The sequence below is a fragment of the Lithobates pipiens genome, unplaced genomic scaffold, assembly GCF_037356315.1.
Source record: "Lithobates pipiens isolate NorthernLeopardFrog02 unplaced genomic scaffold, aLitPip1_a1.2 Scaffold_22, whole genome shotgun sequence".
NCBI classification, from domain to species: domain Eukaryota; kingdom Metazoa; phylum Chordata; class Amphibia; order Anura; family Ranidae; genus Lithobates; species Lithobates pipiens.
In genome coordinates, this window is record NW_027507784.1 from 115,937,293 (window position 1) to 115,956,496 (window position 19,204).

Genomic DNA, 19,204 nt, shown 5'->3' on the forward strand with positions numbered 1-19,204 from the left:
TAATGTTTTACATAGCTATAACTGAAAAAGGGGCCAGCCTAAAGTCATCTGTCAGGACTTAATTTTCTGACTAAAATTTCACTTTAATAGAACTCCATGATAACAGAAATTTTTAGCCCAGTTTTAGGTTCTATTCAAAAATACTTTTATTTTTTAAACACTGCTAGCATCATTTTCTAAAATCGACATTTATATAAAATGCATCCACTGCTTCTAAACATTTTCAGACACAAGTGCAGTGTTAACGTGACCCTATGTTTTCCCACCCGGGGCGAAATCATAGAAAGCAGTGTGTTTTTTTTTTCATCCATTGTCCAGTGAGCAGGCTGGTGGCTGTGGCAAGTGAGTTGTAGAGCAGCAAGACTACAAGTAGCAAGTTCTAAAGTGAAAGTTTGGCAATATAACATTCAAAGCAAAAGATACTAGTTGCCTGGCTGTCTGTTTTCAATACTGTGGTCACTGCCCTGGAACAATCAGGCAGCAAGTCAAGTCAGAGTGTAGTGTCAGAGGTTACGTTTGCCAAGTCAGTGACTCATAATATTGAATTAAAGTGAGTACACTCCTCACATTTTTGATGTGACAACACTGAAGAAATTACACTTTGCTACAATGTAAAGTAGTGAGTGTACAGCTTGTATAACAGTGTACATTTGCTGTCCCCTCAAAATAGCTCAACACACAGCCAGTAATGTCTAAACAACTGGCAACAAAAGTGAGTACACCCCTGCGTGAAAATGTCCAAATTGGGCCTAATTGGCCATTTTCCCTCCCTAGTGTCATGTGACTCATTAGTGTTACAAGGTCTCAAGTGTGAATGGGGAGCAGGTGTGTTAAATTTGGTGTTATCGCTCTCTCATACTGGCCACTGGAAGTTCAACATGGCACCTAGTGGGCAAAGAACTCTCTGAGGATCTGAAAAAAAAAGAATTGTTGCTCTACATAAAGATGGCCTAGGCCAGGCATATGCAATTAGCTGACCTCCAGCTGTTGTAGAACTGCAAATTCCATGAGGCATAGCAAGACTCTGACAGCCACAATCATGACACCGAGGCAGAGACCTGATGGGACTTGTAGTTTTGCAACAGCTGGAGGTCTGCTAATTGCATACCCTGGCCTAGGCTATAAGAAGATTGCCAAGACCCTGAAACTGAGCTGCAGCACGGTGGCCAAGACCATACAGCGGTTTAACAGGACAGGTTCCACTCAGAACAGACCTCGCCATGGTCGACCAAAAAAGTTGAGTGCATGTGCTCAGCATCATATCCAGAGGTTGTCTTTGTGAAATAGATGTATGAGTGCTGCCAGAATTGCTGCAGAGGTTGAAGGGGTGGGGGTCAGCCTGTCAGTGCTCAGACCATATGCCGCACACTGCATCAAATTGGTCTGCATGGCTGTTGTCCCAGAAGGAAGTTTGCGGAAGATAAGCCATCTAAGCACATGGATTACTGGAACTATGTCCTGTGGTCTGATGAGACCAAGATAAACTTATTGGGTTCAGATGGTGTCAAGCGTATGTGACGGCAACCAAGTGTGGAGGACAAGTGTGTCTTGCCTACAGTCAAGAATGGTGGTGGGAGTGTCATGGGACTGCATGAGTGTTTCTGGAACTGGGGAACTACAGTTCATTGAGGGAACATGCCAACATGTACTGAGACATACTGAAGCAGAGCATGATCCCCTCCCCTCGGAGAATGGACCGCGGAGCAATATTCCAACATGATAATGACGGCAAACACACCTCCAAGACTACCAATGCTTGCTAAAGAAGCTGAGGGTAAAGGTGATGGACTGGCCAAGCATGGCTCCAGACCTGAACCCTATTGAGCATCTGTGGGGCATCCTCAAACGGAAGGTGGAGGAGCGCAAGGTCTCTAACATCCACCAGCTCCGTGATGTTATCGTGGAGGAGTGGAAGAGAATTCCAGTGTCAAACTGCGAAGCTTTGGTGAGCTTCATGACCAAGAGGGTTAAGGCAGTGATGGAAAATAATGGTGGCCACACAAGATTTTGACACTTTGAGCCCAATTTGGACTCACTTTTGTTACCAGCGGTTTAGACATTAATGGCTGTGTGTTATTTTGAGGGGACAGCAAATTTACACTGTTATACAAGCTGTACACTCACTACTTTACATTGTATCAAAGTGTCATTTCTTCAGTGTTGTCCAATGAAAAGATATAATAAAATATCTACAAAAATGTGAGGGGTGTACTCACTTTTGTGAGATACTGTAAATGGTGTTTTACCATGTATCAGTGGGCACAAAAAATATAAAAGCATATACTTACTGTGACCAGCGAGGAGATTTCAGCACATCACACTGTGTGAACCGTTTTTTAAGGACTTTCCAGTGACATCTCCTGGAGCACATTTCTCGATATCTTGCATCCTGTAGCCCTCCCCGCCGGCTCCCCAATCATGCAGAGATTGTATTTTCGGTCTTGCTATTGTCATACTCCAAACAAACTTAAACCAAAAATCTGTTTTAGATTGCATTATAATTTTTATACACATAAACCTTTACATTGATGTTTCTTTCTTTAATTAAATCTGCAGTCAAAATGAGATAAGCGAGGCATCGATATGGAATAATGAAGCTGTTTTCATCATTCCCACAAGATACGAGGTCAATGTCAATGTACTTGGGTGAGTTAAAGTGTTACTTGTTGCAGCCATGTCATGTTGGTTATATAGTGCATTGGGTTTATGAGCAGATCAGAGATACACTGGTTTTCATTGATACGTCCTAAGTACACGTCTGATAAGGCCGTAAAATATTTACCTGTACATTTCTAAATATATAAAAATGATCCTTTATAAGCCATTGCTATTCATTTGGATGACCAGTAAATGAACCGTTCCCCAGCAGATCAAATGAAAATACAACAGGAACACATTTAACCTGTTTGCTGTATTATGAGACATTATACCATGTGATATCCCAGCCACTAACAGATTATATTTATATAGATGACTTTGTATCCATATATCCTTTATTATATACATGAAAATGAACAATTAATATATTTAGACGTGAAAGAAAGTGAAATTATTTTATTTAGCTAGCAGCCTCAGCTCGGTGTTTGTATATACTGTACATATATCCTTTCTTTATGTAAATACCATGCATTACAATGACTACACAGTATTTATAGGCATGTAGCGCTTCCAACAGTTTTACTAATTAGGATTGCTGTCAACTTCTTCATAATTCAGACCAACCCGTTTTCTTTGTTATTTTAGCTCGGTATCTCCAGTATCATTTGTCTTCGGCCCACCTAATGATGAGAAGATCTTATGCATCAAGGAAAAAATAGACTATACGTTCAAAGTATGTACCATATAGATGTTTCTTTTAATTATGATTTAAATATACAGCATATATCATAGAACCTGTATAAGTCAAAATGTTCACTTAATAAAAAAAAAAAAAAAAGATCTAGCTAGTTTTAAATATTCTAGTATTTCAGCACCATTATCTGTAAGTAAATTGCACACTCAATACAGTCCCATAATTGGGTGAAGGGATTTTTCCATCCCATGCAAACACTTTCTTTGTAGGGAATTGTCTGGTGAGTCAGAATTAGTCCATAGATGCTGAGAATACGGATAAATCGGATTGTAAACAACCTTTGCTGGTAATCAGTATGTGTGGCTTATATCTGTCCTCAAAATGATTTTAAATCTTCATGGAGAAGTAAGAAATACCTAAAAGCTAATTGTTGCTGCCTTGATGTCACTGGCTTTTTCAATCAGACAATCAGAAGTCTTTGTCTTCAAAGGGCTTTACATATCAGCCCCAATGTATTTTTCTAACCTTGCCACACAAACTGACATTTCTACTTCTCTGCTGAGCTACTCATGTCTTCTCCACTCCCCTACATGGCTACAAGAGTTCTCCGAATTGGCTCAATTTTCTGGAATTCTCTCATTGACTAGCCTCTACCATTTTTTGAAAACCCACCAGTTCAAAATTGTACACCCGTCTTCCTCCCTACCCCAACGTATTGCCATGCACTGACTCTAATTGACCAAAACCCTTGCCTGCTCCCTTGTGTCTTTTGCTTACTTACCTCGAAGATTGTGGATTTGTTACTTTTTCAACTTCGTGAGGATTTTTTTTGAATAAAGAAAACAAATAATTGCCCTTGCCAGGATTTTTTTCTAGTTAAAGTATTAAAACCATTCTAATGTTTTTCTTATTTAGGTGATCAATGTTGGACCAAGTCTCATTCCAAATGCTGTATTTGAGATTAGTTTACCCAACACGTTTGCTCCAAGTGACATCAAGTTATTTCAGATTTTGGATGTTAAAGTAAGTTATATATCATAATATAAAACAATGCATTAAAAATGTGCATGTTGTATGCACCAGCCATATAAGAGCCAAGTGTTTAGGCTTATACATAATCATCAGGTTTAATGTAATAAAGCCAAACTGCATCTTTCTTGGCTTTAGGGCTCCTATATGATATTACGGGCAAGTATTTATGCTGCAACTCAAAACAGGTCTAATATAGTTCAGAATTGATCAACTGCAGGTCAAATATACCTGTCAATAAATTTGGAGGGTCTAAAACTGATGACAAAAGCACATTCCCATAAACACTTACCCTAAAGCAAGCTACAATGCTATTGTTTTGAATTTACAATGAATTAATTGTTTAAAAGAGAAGTATGTTTTGTTTTGTTTTCCCTGTTCATACTTATCTAGGTGGATGCTGCATCAGTCCCCGCCACCTCTACACTGAGAACCGAGCCACAGAACACCACCAATGGCTCAGTTCTCACTCCTCCCCGAGTGGAGATCTGCTGCCTGTCAGTCAGCAGTTCTCCTGTTCTGCTCCTCCACGCTCACTGGAGCACTGAGCTGTAGAGGGGCGGGGAGCGGCCATCTCATAGAAAGACTGAGATCAGTCCAAGCAGCTGGCGGATCCAGGCTTCCTAAGTCGGGATGACGCGCTACCTCGACTGATTGTAGTAATGCCAGCGGAGAGCGGACTTCAGACCGATCTCTGCTGAAAACGGGTCATAGGAGTGCAAAACAAATTGCACTCCTGCGACCCATAGGAGAAGCCCAGCCTAAAAAGCTTAGGCTGGACTTCTCCTTTAAGTAGGCCCTTACACTACAAAGTTGTTGGTAGATGTAAAGGAGATTGCTCAGATGTTAACGTGTGTAGCCAGCTTAAAACCTGGTACACTCGGGCCAAATATCGGGAGACATTGGCTGGTTCAAATAAAAACCGCCGACATTCGGCCTGTTTGTATGTCGGTCTGTGTGACAGAAACTGGCCGAAGACCGACTCCCAATCACCGTTCTCAGCCAATGGCGGAGAGAGTTGATCGGAGTGTTCTAGCAGGGGGGCCGTCCTCCTGTTAGAACATAACAGCTCATAGTGTTTGTCAAACAAACCCTGTTAGGGTTTTACTGTGGTCAGGGAACCATTTGAAGAGATTTGACCACACTGCCTATCAGGACCGGAAGTGAGGGAAAATATCTCCTGTGGACATAAACTGAAATAAAGCAGTTCTTCGTAATTAAAAGTGGGCAGTGTTCAAACCTTTCTGCTTACTACTGTCTGTGTCTTCCTGTACCTGCTATCACAAAGACAAAAAGTGTGCAGAGACTTCCCCAACTGGGTCATGGACCATAATAAATACATGACAGAAGTATTTGCTTGTCCTGTGTAAATCCAAAACTAAAAACAAAAGCTTCAAGAGAAATGCAAGATTTGCACAGCAAAAATAAATAAATAAACGAGAAACTGCCTATACCACATTTCATATATTTCTGATTCTTACAAGGAATGTTTTATAAATTAAAGTGTTAAGGTTTGGCTTTTTTCCTCTTCCTCTCGGGTCCTCCGCGGGCACCCTTGGCTTCTCCCTCTTGCTATGGGGGCACTGGTGCATGTTTACTCCCATAGGACGCACAGAGCCATGGCTCAGTCCACCCCCTGCTCTCTCCTCATTGGCTCACTGGCTGTGATTGACATCAGTGGGAGCCAATGGCTCCCGCTGCTGTCTCAGCCAATGAGAAGAGAAAGTCCGGGGACAGCTAAGGATCCTGTGCACATCGTTGGTTGGAGAGGGGGTTCAGGTGAGCATTAGGGAGGGCTGTGGGGAGAGCAGCACACAGAAGGTTTTTACCTTCATGCAAAACCTTCAGCCTTTACAACCACTTTAGGTAAAGGGGCATTAACCACAAGGTGGGCCAACTTTGCCACTACATTAATATATAGGCTGTCAAGAATTGATTGATGGCTCATTCAGATTGGACTGTGCTCCAGTATGTACAAACATTTCATTGAGTAGGATGAACACTTATGCTACCAGCACTTTTGTTACTTCGCGTATAGTAGTATACAGTATATCCACAATAGAACAAAGCCAATTAATATGCATGGTGGGCACTGGAAGCAAATGAGGTACAGTATGTTAAGGGGTTTGCAAAGTGTTTTTGGACATCTGCAATAAGGCAACGCTGTCTTTAAGGTGGACAGCTCCACACACAGCACCTGTGAGTGCTATAAGAGGAGAAGCACTTTGCTGGATTTAGGCAGAGTGGCTAAGTGCCCATAAATTGCCTTGTCAATGTAAACATATTTGGCCCACTTTTGTATATGGTGGTAGCTGGGGGGTAGTCTCATTTATAAGATTACACAGAAGAAAGACAGTGTTCATTGGATGGATATAGTTCTTTCCCGTTTCTATGAAACACTGTATGGATTGGTAATATCAGATAAAAAGAAAATGAAAGCTGACAATATTGGTAATTACATGTTCCTGGTTGTGAGGCAGCTTCTGACCACCTAGGTGGCGAAGGTGTCCTCTGGTTGTAGAATGTGCTCACTATCTCATGTGAAAATTTTCCAGCCTTAGTAATTCCTGTGCTGTGGACCAGAAGAAAGGTGTCACTACTGGCCAGTTATTACATACATCCCACCACTCTAGCGATTCATTCAAGCACAAAGCGATATCTCTCCAGCCATTGTCCCCAGGGAGGTATCTTGCTGTCCATAAGGTTTCAGCATGAGAAATTTTAGCACTTTTTTTCTGATTTCTATGAGGTACAGTGTCTGATACTGCTGTTTCCAGTGCAAAACACGCTTCATTAGAAATTGTGTATTCAGTCATAACATTATAAAAAGTACACAGATATTGTTTGTTATTTTTAGACTTCTACGGGAAGCTGCTATTATCATACTGTTACAAAGGTCTGTGACATACCACCTACCAACAAAACAATATTTAATGATTTCATTGACTTCTTTTCAAGAACTGGGAAAAGGCATTTGGTAAGTATTGATTTACCAACTTTTGTAGTTTGTGTTTTTTTTTAATCTATTCATATTTACATGAATGTATATACAATGTGACAGATTATTTGCAAGAAGAAAGCAAGGAGTTATAGGTTTTTTAACTGTATATAATAATACTACAGAAACATTCAGTAAGGTCTTCATAAGAGCACTTACATACTGTACAAAGTGTAGTAACCCATGATGGTAAACTTCATTTTTCAATTTTAATAACTTCAGAGAGTAATAATTATTCTACTACTACAGACTGGTTCTTGTTGTTTGCATTTACACCTAGGTTTTTGGGCTTTACTAACGAAGGTTATTAGTATTTTCAAATAGCGTTCGATCAATACAATGAGAAAGTGTTGGATTGTGACAATATGTGTTTGCTCATTTTCTAGTACTGCTTTAGAGAAGATCCCTCTTGTATACGTATTGCATGCCCATTTGGAGACATGGAAGTCGAACATGAAGCAATTGTGGAAGTAAATGTGGAAACAAATCATGCTCTTCTAGAAATGGTAGGTAGAAGTGTAAAATGTAATGCTTGATTTCAGGGTATTGAATTACAATTCACAAAGGTCTAGTCAGTAAAAAAAAATTCCAGCCAGTCCTCACCCCCCTTTATAGCACCCTGTTTACATTCCTATGCTCACCCCCTTTATAACACCCCATTCACATAACTACCCTTACCTTCTTTATAGCAAGCCCCTTCACATAACTACCCTTACCTTCTTTATAGCAAGCCCCTTCACATAACTACCCTTACCTTCTTTATAGCAAGCCCCTTCACATAACTACCCTTATCTTCTTTATAGCAAGCCCCTTCACATTCCTGTCCTCACCCATTTTATATCACCCACATCGCATAACTGTACTCACCCACTTTATAGCTCCCCCCTTCATGTTCCTGTCCTCACCCATTTTATAGTAACCCCCTACACATTCCAGTACCCCCACCCCCCTTCACATTTCTGCACTCACCCATTTTTTATCACCCCTTCACATAACTGTCCTCACCCCCTTTATAGCACCCCCCTTCACATTCCTATATAACAGTTACAAAGCCATCTTCCTTGTCCTATGTTACACTGGGTGGAGGGCAGGAGGCACAGCAGGTGACATCAGAAGCAGTTGACATCAGAAGTGCAGCACAGCAATGGACGGAGGGTGGGTACGGGCCCATTTAAAGCAGTTGTATACCGCTGGAAGTATTTTTTTCCCCCTGCAAGGTAATCATAATGTCCTAGCATGCATCGCATACTAGCACATTATGTGAAACTTCGCTTAAAACAAAGTGTTCCAGCACCTGAATGTCAGCACTGCAAGGGCCCCCATCTTCACCCGCCTTGCTACCGAGTTTGCGGGCTCCAGCTCTGTGACCAGCCAGAGCCGCAATGATGTTACTCCAGCGCATACACGCGGGAGCTACTGTTTATGGCACAGGGTTCTGAAGGAACGGCACGGGTGGCTGTTCCTTCTGAGAGCATGCGCCAGTGATTTCACTGGCTGCATGCAATGTAAATATCTCCTAATCGGTGCATATTTAGGAGATATTTACACTACCTATAGGTAAGCCTTGTTATAGTCTTACCTATAGGTAAAAGTCAGTAAAGGAAGTTGACTTCCTCTTTAATTGATAAGTTGCTAGAATTCAGGGCTGTGCTGCTCTTCCGATGTCAGCTCTGCAAAGACAACACACCTAGCAGCGGCTAAGGGAGAAAAGCAGATCCTAAATGGCACGAACACAGCGGGTACAGATGAGACAGTGACTCGGTCCAGACCGCTGTCCGCCATTTAGTGATGTCTGCTTTATTTTGAGGGGCATTGCCAAATTAATAGCATCTGACAAAGATGGTGGGGGTATTACTTACAAAATGACTTTTTTGTGCATGCTTTTGTATGTGTTTATTTGAATGAAAATCTGTATGACTTATATCTGTAATACATAGTCTGCTGTAAAAAATAAGGATATTAGATTAGAAGTGACAATATATCTGAAGGAGCAGGCTGAGTACATGGATAAAGGCTACTCTGATGGAAGGTAGTTGGAGTTTATTAACCTCCCTGGTGGTATGATTATTTCAGATTTTTGGTGCTGAAAGCGGTACAATTATTTTGCATGGAAATTTGGCATTTTATATTGTAGGCCTTTAATTCTTAGGAATAACTCACTTAAATCTGTCCAAATCAGAGTCTAGTAGACATCCCGGGTATGAAAATGATAATTCTAATTTATTATCGCTGTTTTCTAGCTGGTCTAAAACCACTTTTGACATAAAGGGACACTTTTTGGTTGCTATGGACAACCTCCAAATTCCAGGCAGAAAAAACTGTATTTATAATATAAAAGTGCATGCAGGGCACTGCACAGACCACTAGTGACAAAGGGGATGTGTAATTTTTTTATACAGTATTGTAATCTGTAAGGATCCAGGGGACAAGGTAACTTGCCCTGTATCCTGTGATGCGATCCCGAGTCTGGCTCGGGGTTACCGCTAATGGTTCTGAAATTCCACCCCGAGCCAGACTCTGGAATACCACCAGGGAGGTTAAAGCCGTGAGCGGGATTTACTGTGGCAGTGAGGATGGGTTAAGCTGACAGCGTTAAGACCATGTTTTGAAATCAGATTGTACTGTCAATACAAATATAATTGAAAGACATCAAATTAATTTCATTAAAAGAAAAAAGTGTTTTTAATTTAATGTTTACCATAGTTTTTATTTAGAAACAACTTACAATATGTTTATTCTGGCCCATTTTAGGAGGTTTCTTCTTTGCTACAATTTATGACAACAGCAGCCGTGACATTTGGAGAGAACCAAAGAGTTATCAACCTTCATCAGCAACAATCTGGACATGTGAGAATTTTTTTTTTGGACTTTTATAATTCAGAACTATTAAGGGAAGGGCATAGAGATTGTATTTTCAGCAAGCCCATTCTATCTCTTGTTTGAGGCAGTTTGCTCCTGACTTGGTACTGAATAATTTGTAGAGTTCCATTAAATGTTTTTGTTCTGCCCTTTTGATATTTTATCACACTTGGTGTTGAGAGTACCCATGCATTAAATGCGACCACAATGAAAACAATTTAATATGAGTTGCCTTTAAACATTTTAACGTCAAGCACTCCCTTAGCTCCCCTCTCTCCCAGTCCCTCAAATATTGTCCAGAGAGAGGGCTACCATAATGGTGTAATAAGGCTACAACTTGGCACCAGCAATATAAGTCCTTTCATAGCATGCCCAGTATAAAAGGAAGGCAGACACACCAAACCGGGTGCCCTCTCTGTGTATCCTATCGCCACAAACCAGTCCCATAATTTGCACAGATCAGATATTGTTAGCCAGTGCTGAACTTTGTTTCATAATTACAAGTCAATTATTAGCCAAGTACATCTGTAGCTTTTCAGATTTGGGAATTATACTGTTCAGATTACACACTACCACATGCACAGATGAACCTGTAAATCAGTCCGTGGTTTGCGCAGCCGAGCCGCCTTGCCGCAGTACATATGCAGAAGGCGGTTGGCAAGTGGCTAAACTAAATTGTAGATAACTGACCAACATGCAGGGAAACAGTGATTTCTTTGTTTGTTTTCTATCCACTTAGCTATTTAAAATGTGAGATAGAAAATTCACTCACAATAGTTGTATCTTCTTGTCTATGCAATATGTAATGCAGGGGTGCTCAACCCGTTGCCCATGGAGCCCTCTGATGTGGTTCACAACCACAACCAACTGGCCATCCCATAATATCAGTTGCAAACCCCCCATCCCAGAATATCAGAGTGCATGAAGCTGGCACTGGCAGGAGAGGGAGCAGTTACCCTGTAAACCAATGTTTTCCTCTGTAGTGCCAGGCAGAGTAATACCAAGTGCACTTTATCTGGAGCTTTTCTAGCAACCTGTAGAATGATGCCAACAGAAGCTAGAAGAGGAAAAGGTCAGTGTATTAAACAGCGCATACACTGCATTTAGCACTTGGTCATATTAGCGCTTCTAAAAAAGGGTTATTAGGCTGCTTTCACACTGATCCGCAGGTGCAGTGCAGTTGCGGCTTTTCTGCAGGTTAGCTGCACTGAGCCAAAGACTTATATTATACCCTGTGGGTTGGGTGCACTTTCTGAAAGCACACCAAAACTCCTGAATGCAGAAGTTTTGGTGTGTTTTCAGAAAGTGTACCACACCTGCAAGATGTAATAGAAATCTATTGTAAAGCACACCTAACCCACAGGAAAGCCACAGGTGCACTGCACTGCGGATCAGTGTGAAAGCAGCCAATTGGCATAGCAAGAGATTGTGACTGGCTCTCTATGGAGCTGGTTGACACATCTCTGCAACGGCTCCAGTGAGAATTGCACAAGCGTCCTGTGCGTCTTTTGGTCCATTTCAGGTCCGAATTAATTTGGGCTGAAATCGGACCTAAAACGGTAGAGACAAACCGGACTCCTGCTGTGAGCTGCATGCAGCTTGGATGTGAACACAGCCTAAAGATTTTATTGTATTCATATTTTGCTAAAATGTTCAAGTGCCTCCTGCTAACAATTGTAAATTGGGTTAGTATATAGGCTACTTTTAAACCCATTTAAACTGTGAATGGGTGCAGTAAACAGATTAAAACACTTTCTACATCCTCCACTGAGAGCAAAAAGTATTAACAAAGAGGTGGTTGGGACACAGAAAAAGCTGGCAAACAGAAAAAGTTCTTAGCCAGCCCCCATCTGACCCCTCCTCTAGCTAGTATGCCTCAGTTTGTTTTTTTGGTAGTGTCCTAGGAGGTGGGATGCCTTTTCTTCAGCTCTGCTAAAAAAAGGTCACATTTTTAACTTTGTGGTATTTTTAACTGCTGATGTTTTTCTTCAGTGATTTGAATCAAGATTCCTAAAGTGCTGCCTGAGCTGGTCTCTATAGAGAAGCTATCTGGATCAGAGTACCATCAGCAAAAGCTTTAGAGGCTATGCCCAGACCCTACTTGACTGGGAAATTAGGCACCTTTAAAATTTCCCACCACCTCCGATTTTACCGCGATAAGTGTTAAGGCTGAGAGATTCAGCACTGACCTAATCTGGTTGGTGCTAGGGTCTACACTCTCTTTCCTGCCATTCAACTTATTGGATGCACCATCCTGCTGCTGCTCCTTGAGCACAATCTGGGTCATCAGTTTTCAGATACCTTTCCATTGTCCACCTACAGTGACTCTGGCCACCTGAAACCCTTAGCAGCACAAGCTACCTGGGTTTGTGAATTATTGAGGCCATGCCACAAACTGAGCCTAGTTGCTTTCTGTTATGCGGTGCAGCATGTCTTCTCAAAAACGCACAGAAGACAGTCCTTCAACGGGTGACCTCAGCCAATACTCTTCTAGTGGTTTTGGTCAATGTTTGCTCATTATTCCTGAAAGGAACCAATGCTTGTAATCTAAAATCTGGGACCCCTATTCAGCCAAGACCTCCAATGTGTCTTTTTTTTTTTAAATGGGCCCCCTGCAGGTTTATGCCATAATGTGCTAGTATACATCACATGTTTCAAACAGGGCCTGCCCCCAGCGCTTCCATCTTCACTCAGTATTCCTTCTGGGTTTGTGCTCTCCAGCTGTTTGACTGGCTGGGCTGCAGTGACTTCACACTGCACTGCAGATTGCAGTGGGTCTGTGAATCCCGGGAGTACCCTCAATTGTTTGCTTGGGCAGAGCCCTTCTCATCGTTCTGATTTTGATGTTCTTGTACACCAGTCTGGGTCTAGGTATACCCTCCTCGCAGCCTATCCTTTGTGCGGGTGTCACTCGCACACCCTAACCTCTCCTTCAGGTGAACCCATCTTGGGGGTCCTTTTCTCTATCCATTAGGGTTATTATGCCATGAGGGCTTTTGCACACAATTGTATCTCCTTGCAAGATTGGTTGTCTGTTAGGCAATCTCTTCCTTCAGAGATCAGAGATCCTACTTTCTGTGAATTTCAGGGTTAGGAATGCTAGGCTTGTGCCTTTTGATGTTTACTGGTTGATTTTCTTTTTGTTTGTCCAAATGTCTCATTTGGGACCGGTTTTCTGGAGATTGGCCCAGTGCATTTACTTTCCTGTTGACCACACCTCGTTGTTTGGTCCAGTTTTTTCCCATTCAGGTAGTGTTTTTCTCCACTTGTTTTTTGGTGGATTTTTGGTTGGTCCTCGAGTTACACTGTTTTTTTCTTCAGAGCAGCAAAGAAAATCACTTCCAAGGGTAAACTGTTACTTGGAGCACCAGGATGATCCATGGTGCTCCTCTCTTAGTTGTATTGCGAGGGGCATTCAATATTGATTTGGGTGTTGGACCTTGAGACACTTTTAATGCAGATGGTTCCCAAATCCATTTGAGCCTGTCATTGGTTGTTGCCCAATCCCCAGTTGGACTGCTTTTGGACATCCCAAATGTTTCTCAATTCCTGTGTCCCTTGAAGGAAAATGAATGGAGAAAATAGGATTTTTGTACTTACCATAAAATCATCTTCTTCAAGTCCAATAAAGGACACAGGTGCAGTCTTTTTTTCTGGCCATATGTACTGCTTGTTTACAATATTAAGGTATGCTGGGAAGGGCATGGATTATATGGGGGTCGGCTTCCAAACTTTTCTGATGGGCAATGTCACAACCCCCTCTAGGCAGCAATATAACCCAACTGTTTCTGAATTCCTGTGTCCCTCAAAAAGACAAGAAGAAAAGTAAAATAATATATTTTTTAAAAAGGGGCTTTCAAATTTGTGGTGAAGTTTGAAAACATGTGCATCTTCCCTGATAGCTGCACGTGAACAGTTTTTTTAACACTTTTTTTACACTTTATACTTTCAGGTCCTATTAGAAGCAGTGCATAATCAGAAACCAAGAAGTCACATTATATATACAATCATCGGAATCAGCTTAGTATTTGGACTTCTTTTGTTTTCACTAATGACGTATATCTTATGGAAGGTAAATTTTTAAACACAATTAAAGTATTACCTTGATCTTAAAGTATAACTATGGACTAAACATTTTTTTTCATTTTGAGTAATGGGGGGTTATAACTCCGGTCAGATTTTTTTTTTTGTGCAATCTGTGTCCCCTTGTGGAGATTTTCCTTCACTTCCTGTCCTATAGCCAACCGGGAAGTGAGAGGTAATTATGCAAATTAAGGGAATTCCTTGGGGATCCCAAGGTCACCAGAACCATTGAAAGATTTCCCCTCTACTTTTCTGGGGACAACCCAAAATTTGGGATTTTCTTTTACTTTCAGTTTCAATGATAATAGTAAAAAGGACAAATAGAGGGGGCACAGGCGGCAAAAACAACTGACAAACATTCTAATCTCTCTCCACTCAATCCAAAGGAAAAAAAAGTTTTGTCTTTAGATATACTTTAACTTATCCTCTATATGTCTATAGAAATCCTTTTTTTCATCCAAATAGTATTGAATGCAATACAATGGATATACATTTATCACATTTTGCAATTCTAACCATTATTCTATATGAGCAAAAATGCAATAACCTATGTTGATAAATCAGAAATCCCCTTTTTGGACTTTATTGATGAAAGATCACCCCACTTGGTCGCTACGAGTTAAGCTGGTCATAAACAAATTCCTCTGTGCATGCTATATACCACAGATGGACAAATCCCCTATTGTGCCTACAACAGTTTTCAGGATTCCCAAACAGCAGCTGCATCTGATTGTACAGGGCCACCCATGTAACAGATTTGCTTAGGCTGCACTTAGATTGTTCAGTTGTCTTTGTTCAACTAGCCAGATTTACCTATCATTTTTGCACATGCTTTTCACCAAAGAGCACCTTTGCATAGACATGTTTCACTAATGTAGGGTTTGCATTTTCCAAGTTTGCGATTGGCTTACTTTATAATATCTCTAGACAACATTATTTTACATTATGGTTAATAAATATATTAAGGGACTGGGCATTTATCAAAAATATGGAAAAAAATTCAAAGCATGTTTAGAAATGGCATATGCTACATCATTTTAAAATGGAGTTGTCAAATGTGTTATCTGACTGCGGTTTAGCACCTTCTCTCACTTTGATTTCTTGTTGACAGATGTATATCACTGCTGTTAACATACATCCTATCTTCCTTAGCACTGCGTAATTGAATGAAAGCATTTTTTTTATAATGTTGTCTTCCTGCCATTATATATATAAATATATATATATATATATAAATAAAACACCTTGTTTTTATCTACTTTCCAGGTCGGCTTCTTCAAAAGAAAATACAAGATGCTGGAAACAGACGCAGACAGGAAAGAAAGTTGGAGTTTTTTAACACAAGACGAAAAAGAAGAACAATAAAAATATATCAGGACTGATAGCTAAATGTAATCTCCATAAATTAAGGAAAGCCTAAGGAAAAGAAATGGAACTTAGGACAGCTTTAACAAACAGAACTGATTATTTTAGAGACTATTTATTGGGATTTTGCCAAGGTGCAGAACCTGTAATATGTTCTAAAGATGTTTATTTCAAGATAGAAAATGCACTGTGGCCTTTGTAAGTATGTACATGTATCTAAGGATCTCAGGAATGTAACAAGATTTTTATGAACACAATAGGAATGTAATTAAAATTCTTATTTATAATGTAACTTGATGATGTACATTTGACAGATTTCAGATAGTGAGGGATGCTTTAAGTTGACGAAAGCAATAAGAAAACTGTTCATAATGCCCAAATGAGTAACTATCTCATGTCTATGGTGGCAGCACCTGGCATGCTAACTGTGTAGCTCACTGTATGTGGAGCCGTTTCATCTATTTTGTGATCAATTGTAAGGACTTTTAGTAGCTGCTAAAAATCACTTTGTAGCTCTAGTCTTAAAAAAAAAAAAAAAAAAGCCAGCAAGTGGTTACATCTCAACAAGAGATTGTCTATAGAGCCCTAGGGCCTTGCATATATGGGATTCAGCTTTTATCAAGCCGGGGTGTGTACAGAAAGATTCTACAAAAGTGTTTGTAAAGCTTTCAGTCAGCTTTGTTGAGGCTTTCAAGATATCCAGCTCCAGTTTGCCGACCAGCAGCCGCAGTTTTACTGTGGCAGAATGGCACGGCTGGGCGAAACGACGTTATGTCACTATGCCACTAGGGATGGGCGCCCGCTGCTTGCGACTGGAGCTGATTGCTACTGACACACACACAGTCAGTTAAATCGACCAAGTGCCAAATTGCAAAAAGTGCTCTGGTCAGGAAGGGGGTAAAGTCTTCCGGGGCTGAAGCGGTTAAAGTATATCAAAACCAAAGATCAACAATGTAATATATTGTGGTGCTTGGGCTACTAATTCCCACACACCCCATGTAATGAGAATGAAGAGAAGAAGACATGTTTAAAGTTCAGCCTAGGTGAAAAACCATGGTTCCCTTCATAGATACAGTGGAGGAGTAAGCAAAGCCACACAGGGAAAGAAAGTGTGTTGTTCGCTATTTGCCACTATCAGGCTTACGGAACAAGCTGCCAACACACGGCAAAAACCAGATAAGACCCTTTTTCTTGAATGCAGCACACTGCAAAGTACAGCATGTGCAGTAAAGTGCTGGGTAAAGTTACCGTAATGCACAAATATAAATTAGCCCTATAGGTCCTGTTTCATTATTCTACTGCTGCATCAGAATGTTTGAGCCTAGGTTCACATATGTGCGATGCAGGAACCAGCGTGATTACAGCTGCAGTTCCCGCAGGCAGCTCATGCTGCCTCTGCAAACCGCTGCAGGTGTCAATACATTGTTAATGATACCCCCAGATCGGTTCACAGAACTGTGAACTCGCACACGAATCAAATTACATGGGTGAGAACACCCGTGGGATCCGATTCTAGTGCAGGGGGGAAAAAGTCCCTGCACTATTTTCGTGTGAATCCAATGCGAGTTCAGTCATACAACTGTATGGCTGAACTTGCACTGCACAGATATCACATGTGATCGGCACCCACGGTGAGGGTGCAAATCACATGTGATCCTAGGTTCACTCAAGCTCACAATAGAATTTTCACAACAGCGACACTTGAAATCCCAATTCTTTTCAGTTTACACTCTAGGACAGTGATGGCGAACCTTGGCACTCCAGATGTTTTGGAACTACATTTCCCATGCACTCTGCAGTGTAGTTGAGCATCATGGGAAATGTAGTTCCAAAACATCTGGGGTGCCAAGGTTTGCCAACACTGCTCTAGGAGATGTAGTTGTGAACTACATACAGTTTTCTACAAAGTACATGAAGAATGGCCGCAGTAAAGATGGCATATCATCTTTCCTCAGAGAGTTTTATCTTCAAAACCAAAAAGCCCAGTAAAGCTCTGGACAATATCTATTGCTAACATGGATTATTCTGTTTTGGATGACATATCCTGTAAATTTGAAGTGTTTTTAATCTGCACACGGTAAACATATACTGTTTAAGTCAGATCTAAAGAGGTTGGGGAATGCTGGGTATTAATGGGCAAAACAAGGTTTCTGAGCACATTGTATTTAGGGGAGAAAAAGGAATTTTTGTTTGTAAAAAAACACTAAGCTGTGTACTGAATTATTCTGGAAACACCCACACCTTTACAAAATGCAATAGCTGTTAATAATTCAGATATTAGTGTATAAAGTTTTTTAAAAGCACACTTGTCAAACTGAATTAACATTTTTACCATTTGGCATTTTGAAATCAGTCTGGCATCATTTTGCTGGCTGTTTCTTCCAGCCATGCCCGAGGCACTGTATGTAAATGGAGACTTGGGAGCTAACAGAGTAAACAAAGAGTGAATCAGTAATTGATAAGCTGCATTTTCAGTAATATTAGTTTAGCATACAAAATGGCAACTTCCATTGTGTTTACATCACAGCTGCAATTAAAAGATAAAATAATGGTTTTGTGTACAGGCCCACATCAAAATGTTTGTGAATTTCTTTATTTTTTTCTTGAAATTCATTTATATAGCTTCTACATTCCAAACTGCTTTTAATTCCACAAATTGTATAGAAAGCCAGGCAACAATAGGTTATGAAGAAAATGGCATACAGGAGGGGCACTTTATACATCTTGGGATATTATCTGGAAACAATGTTAGGTATGAAGAACCAATTATTTACATATTAATCTGCTCAACACATGCTTTGCCTAAAATGTAGGGAGATATGAGCTGACCTAAATTAGTATTAAAGCCTCTTTTTTCATAAACATATTAGTGTATGTAAATGTAGCACAGTGAAATATGTGAAAGCATTGAACAGGTCCAGAAACTGTTCACCTGAGATCCTGTAAAATCTGCACCCTTCTATTTTTTCTACTATGCTTCCCAGACTTACATTAAGGGAGTGCAGCCAGAGCGTCTACACAAGTCACATGACTCCTCCCCCCTTCTCAGTCATTGGATGCTAAGGACCGGTCGGGTTGCTTGCACAGCTTTCAATTTTGCCTGCAAGAGTACAGATAACAGCATAAAGAAGACGAGAACTGAGGGGAGATGTGAGATATGCTCTCTCCCTCCTCTCTACACAGAAGTTAACAGAAGAACCATTTCATGATTGGACTGTACAGGGATTGACTACCTCCCCCTATCTTCTCTCCCGGCTGCTCATGTCCTGGTAGTAGAAACTGTGGGTGGAGATGATAATCAAACTCTGTACAGTCCTGATCTAAGAGTTCTGTGTTATCTACTGTATACAGACAGGAAGGAGAGAGCACAGCCTCCACCTCCTCTCTGCTGCAGTTACTACTACTGCAATGATGAGAGGGATGTGGTGGGATAAGAAATTTTGTACTGGGGGGTAGGGGAATTTGTGCTAGGAGGGAGATTTAGGAGGGTCGGTTTGTGCTAGAAGGGGGATTTGGGGGGGGGGGGGGGTAGGATTTACAACCTACAGACCACTTAACACTTAACTCTGCCTTACAAA

At 40.8% G+C, this 19,204-nt stretch overlaps 1 protein-coding gene across 1 annotated transcript in view; it reads left to right on the top strand.

Moving 5' to 3' along the window:
• ITGA4 (integrin subunit alpha 4) overlaps positions 1–15,918 on the top strand; it is a 222,425-nt gene extending 206,507 nt beyond the window's left edge. The window contains exons 21-28 of the mRNA XM_077448120.1: positions 2,557–2,646; positions 3,244–3,331; positions 4,208–4,315; positions 7,179–7,298; positions 7,706–7,825; positions 10,071–10,166; positions 14,131–14,250; positions 15,528–15,918. Coding sequence (XP_077304246.1) covers positions 2,557–2,646; positions 3,244–3,331; positions 4,208–4,315; positions 7,179–7,298; positions 7,706–7,825; positions 10,071–10,166; positions 14,131–14,250; positions 15,528–15,626 — 841 coding nt within the window. The 3' untranslated portion in view covers positions 15,627–15,918. The remainder of the gene's footprint in view (positions 1–2,556; positions 2,647–3,243; positions 3,332–4,207; positions 4,316–7,178; positions 7,299–7,705; positions 7,826–10,070; positions 10,167–14,130; positions 14,251–15,527) is intronic.
• Positions 15,919–19,204: the final 3,286 nt, after the last annotated feature.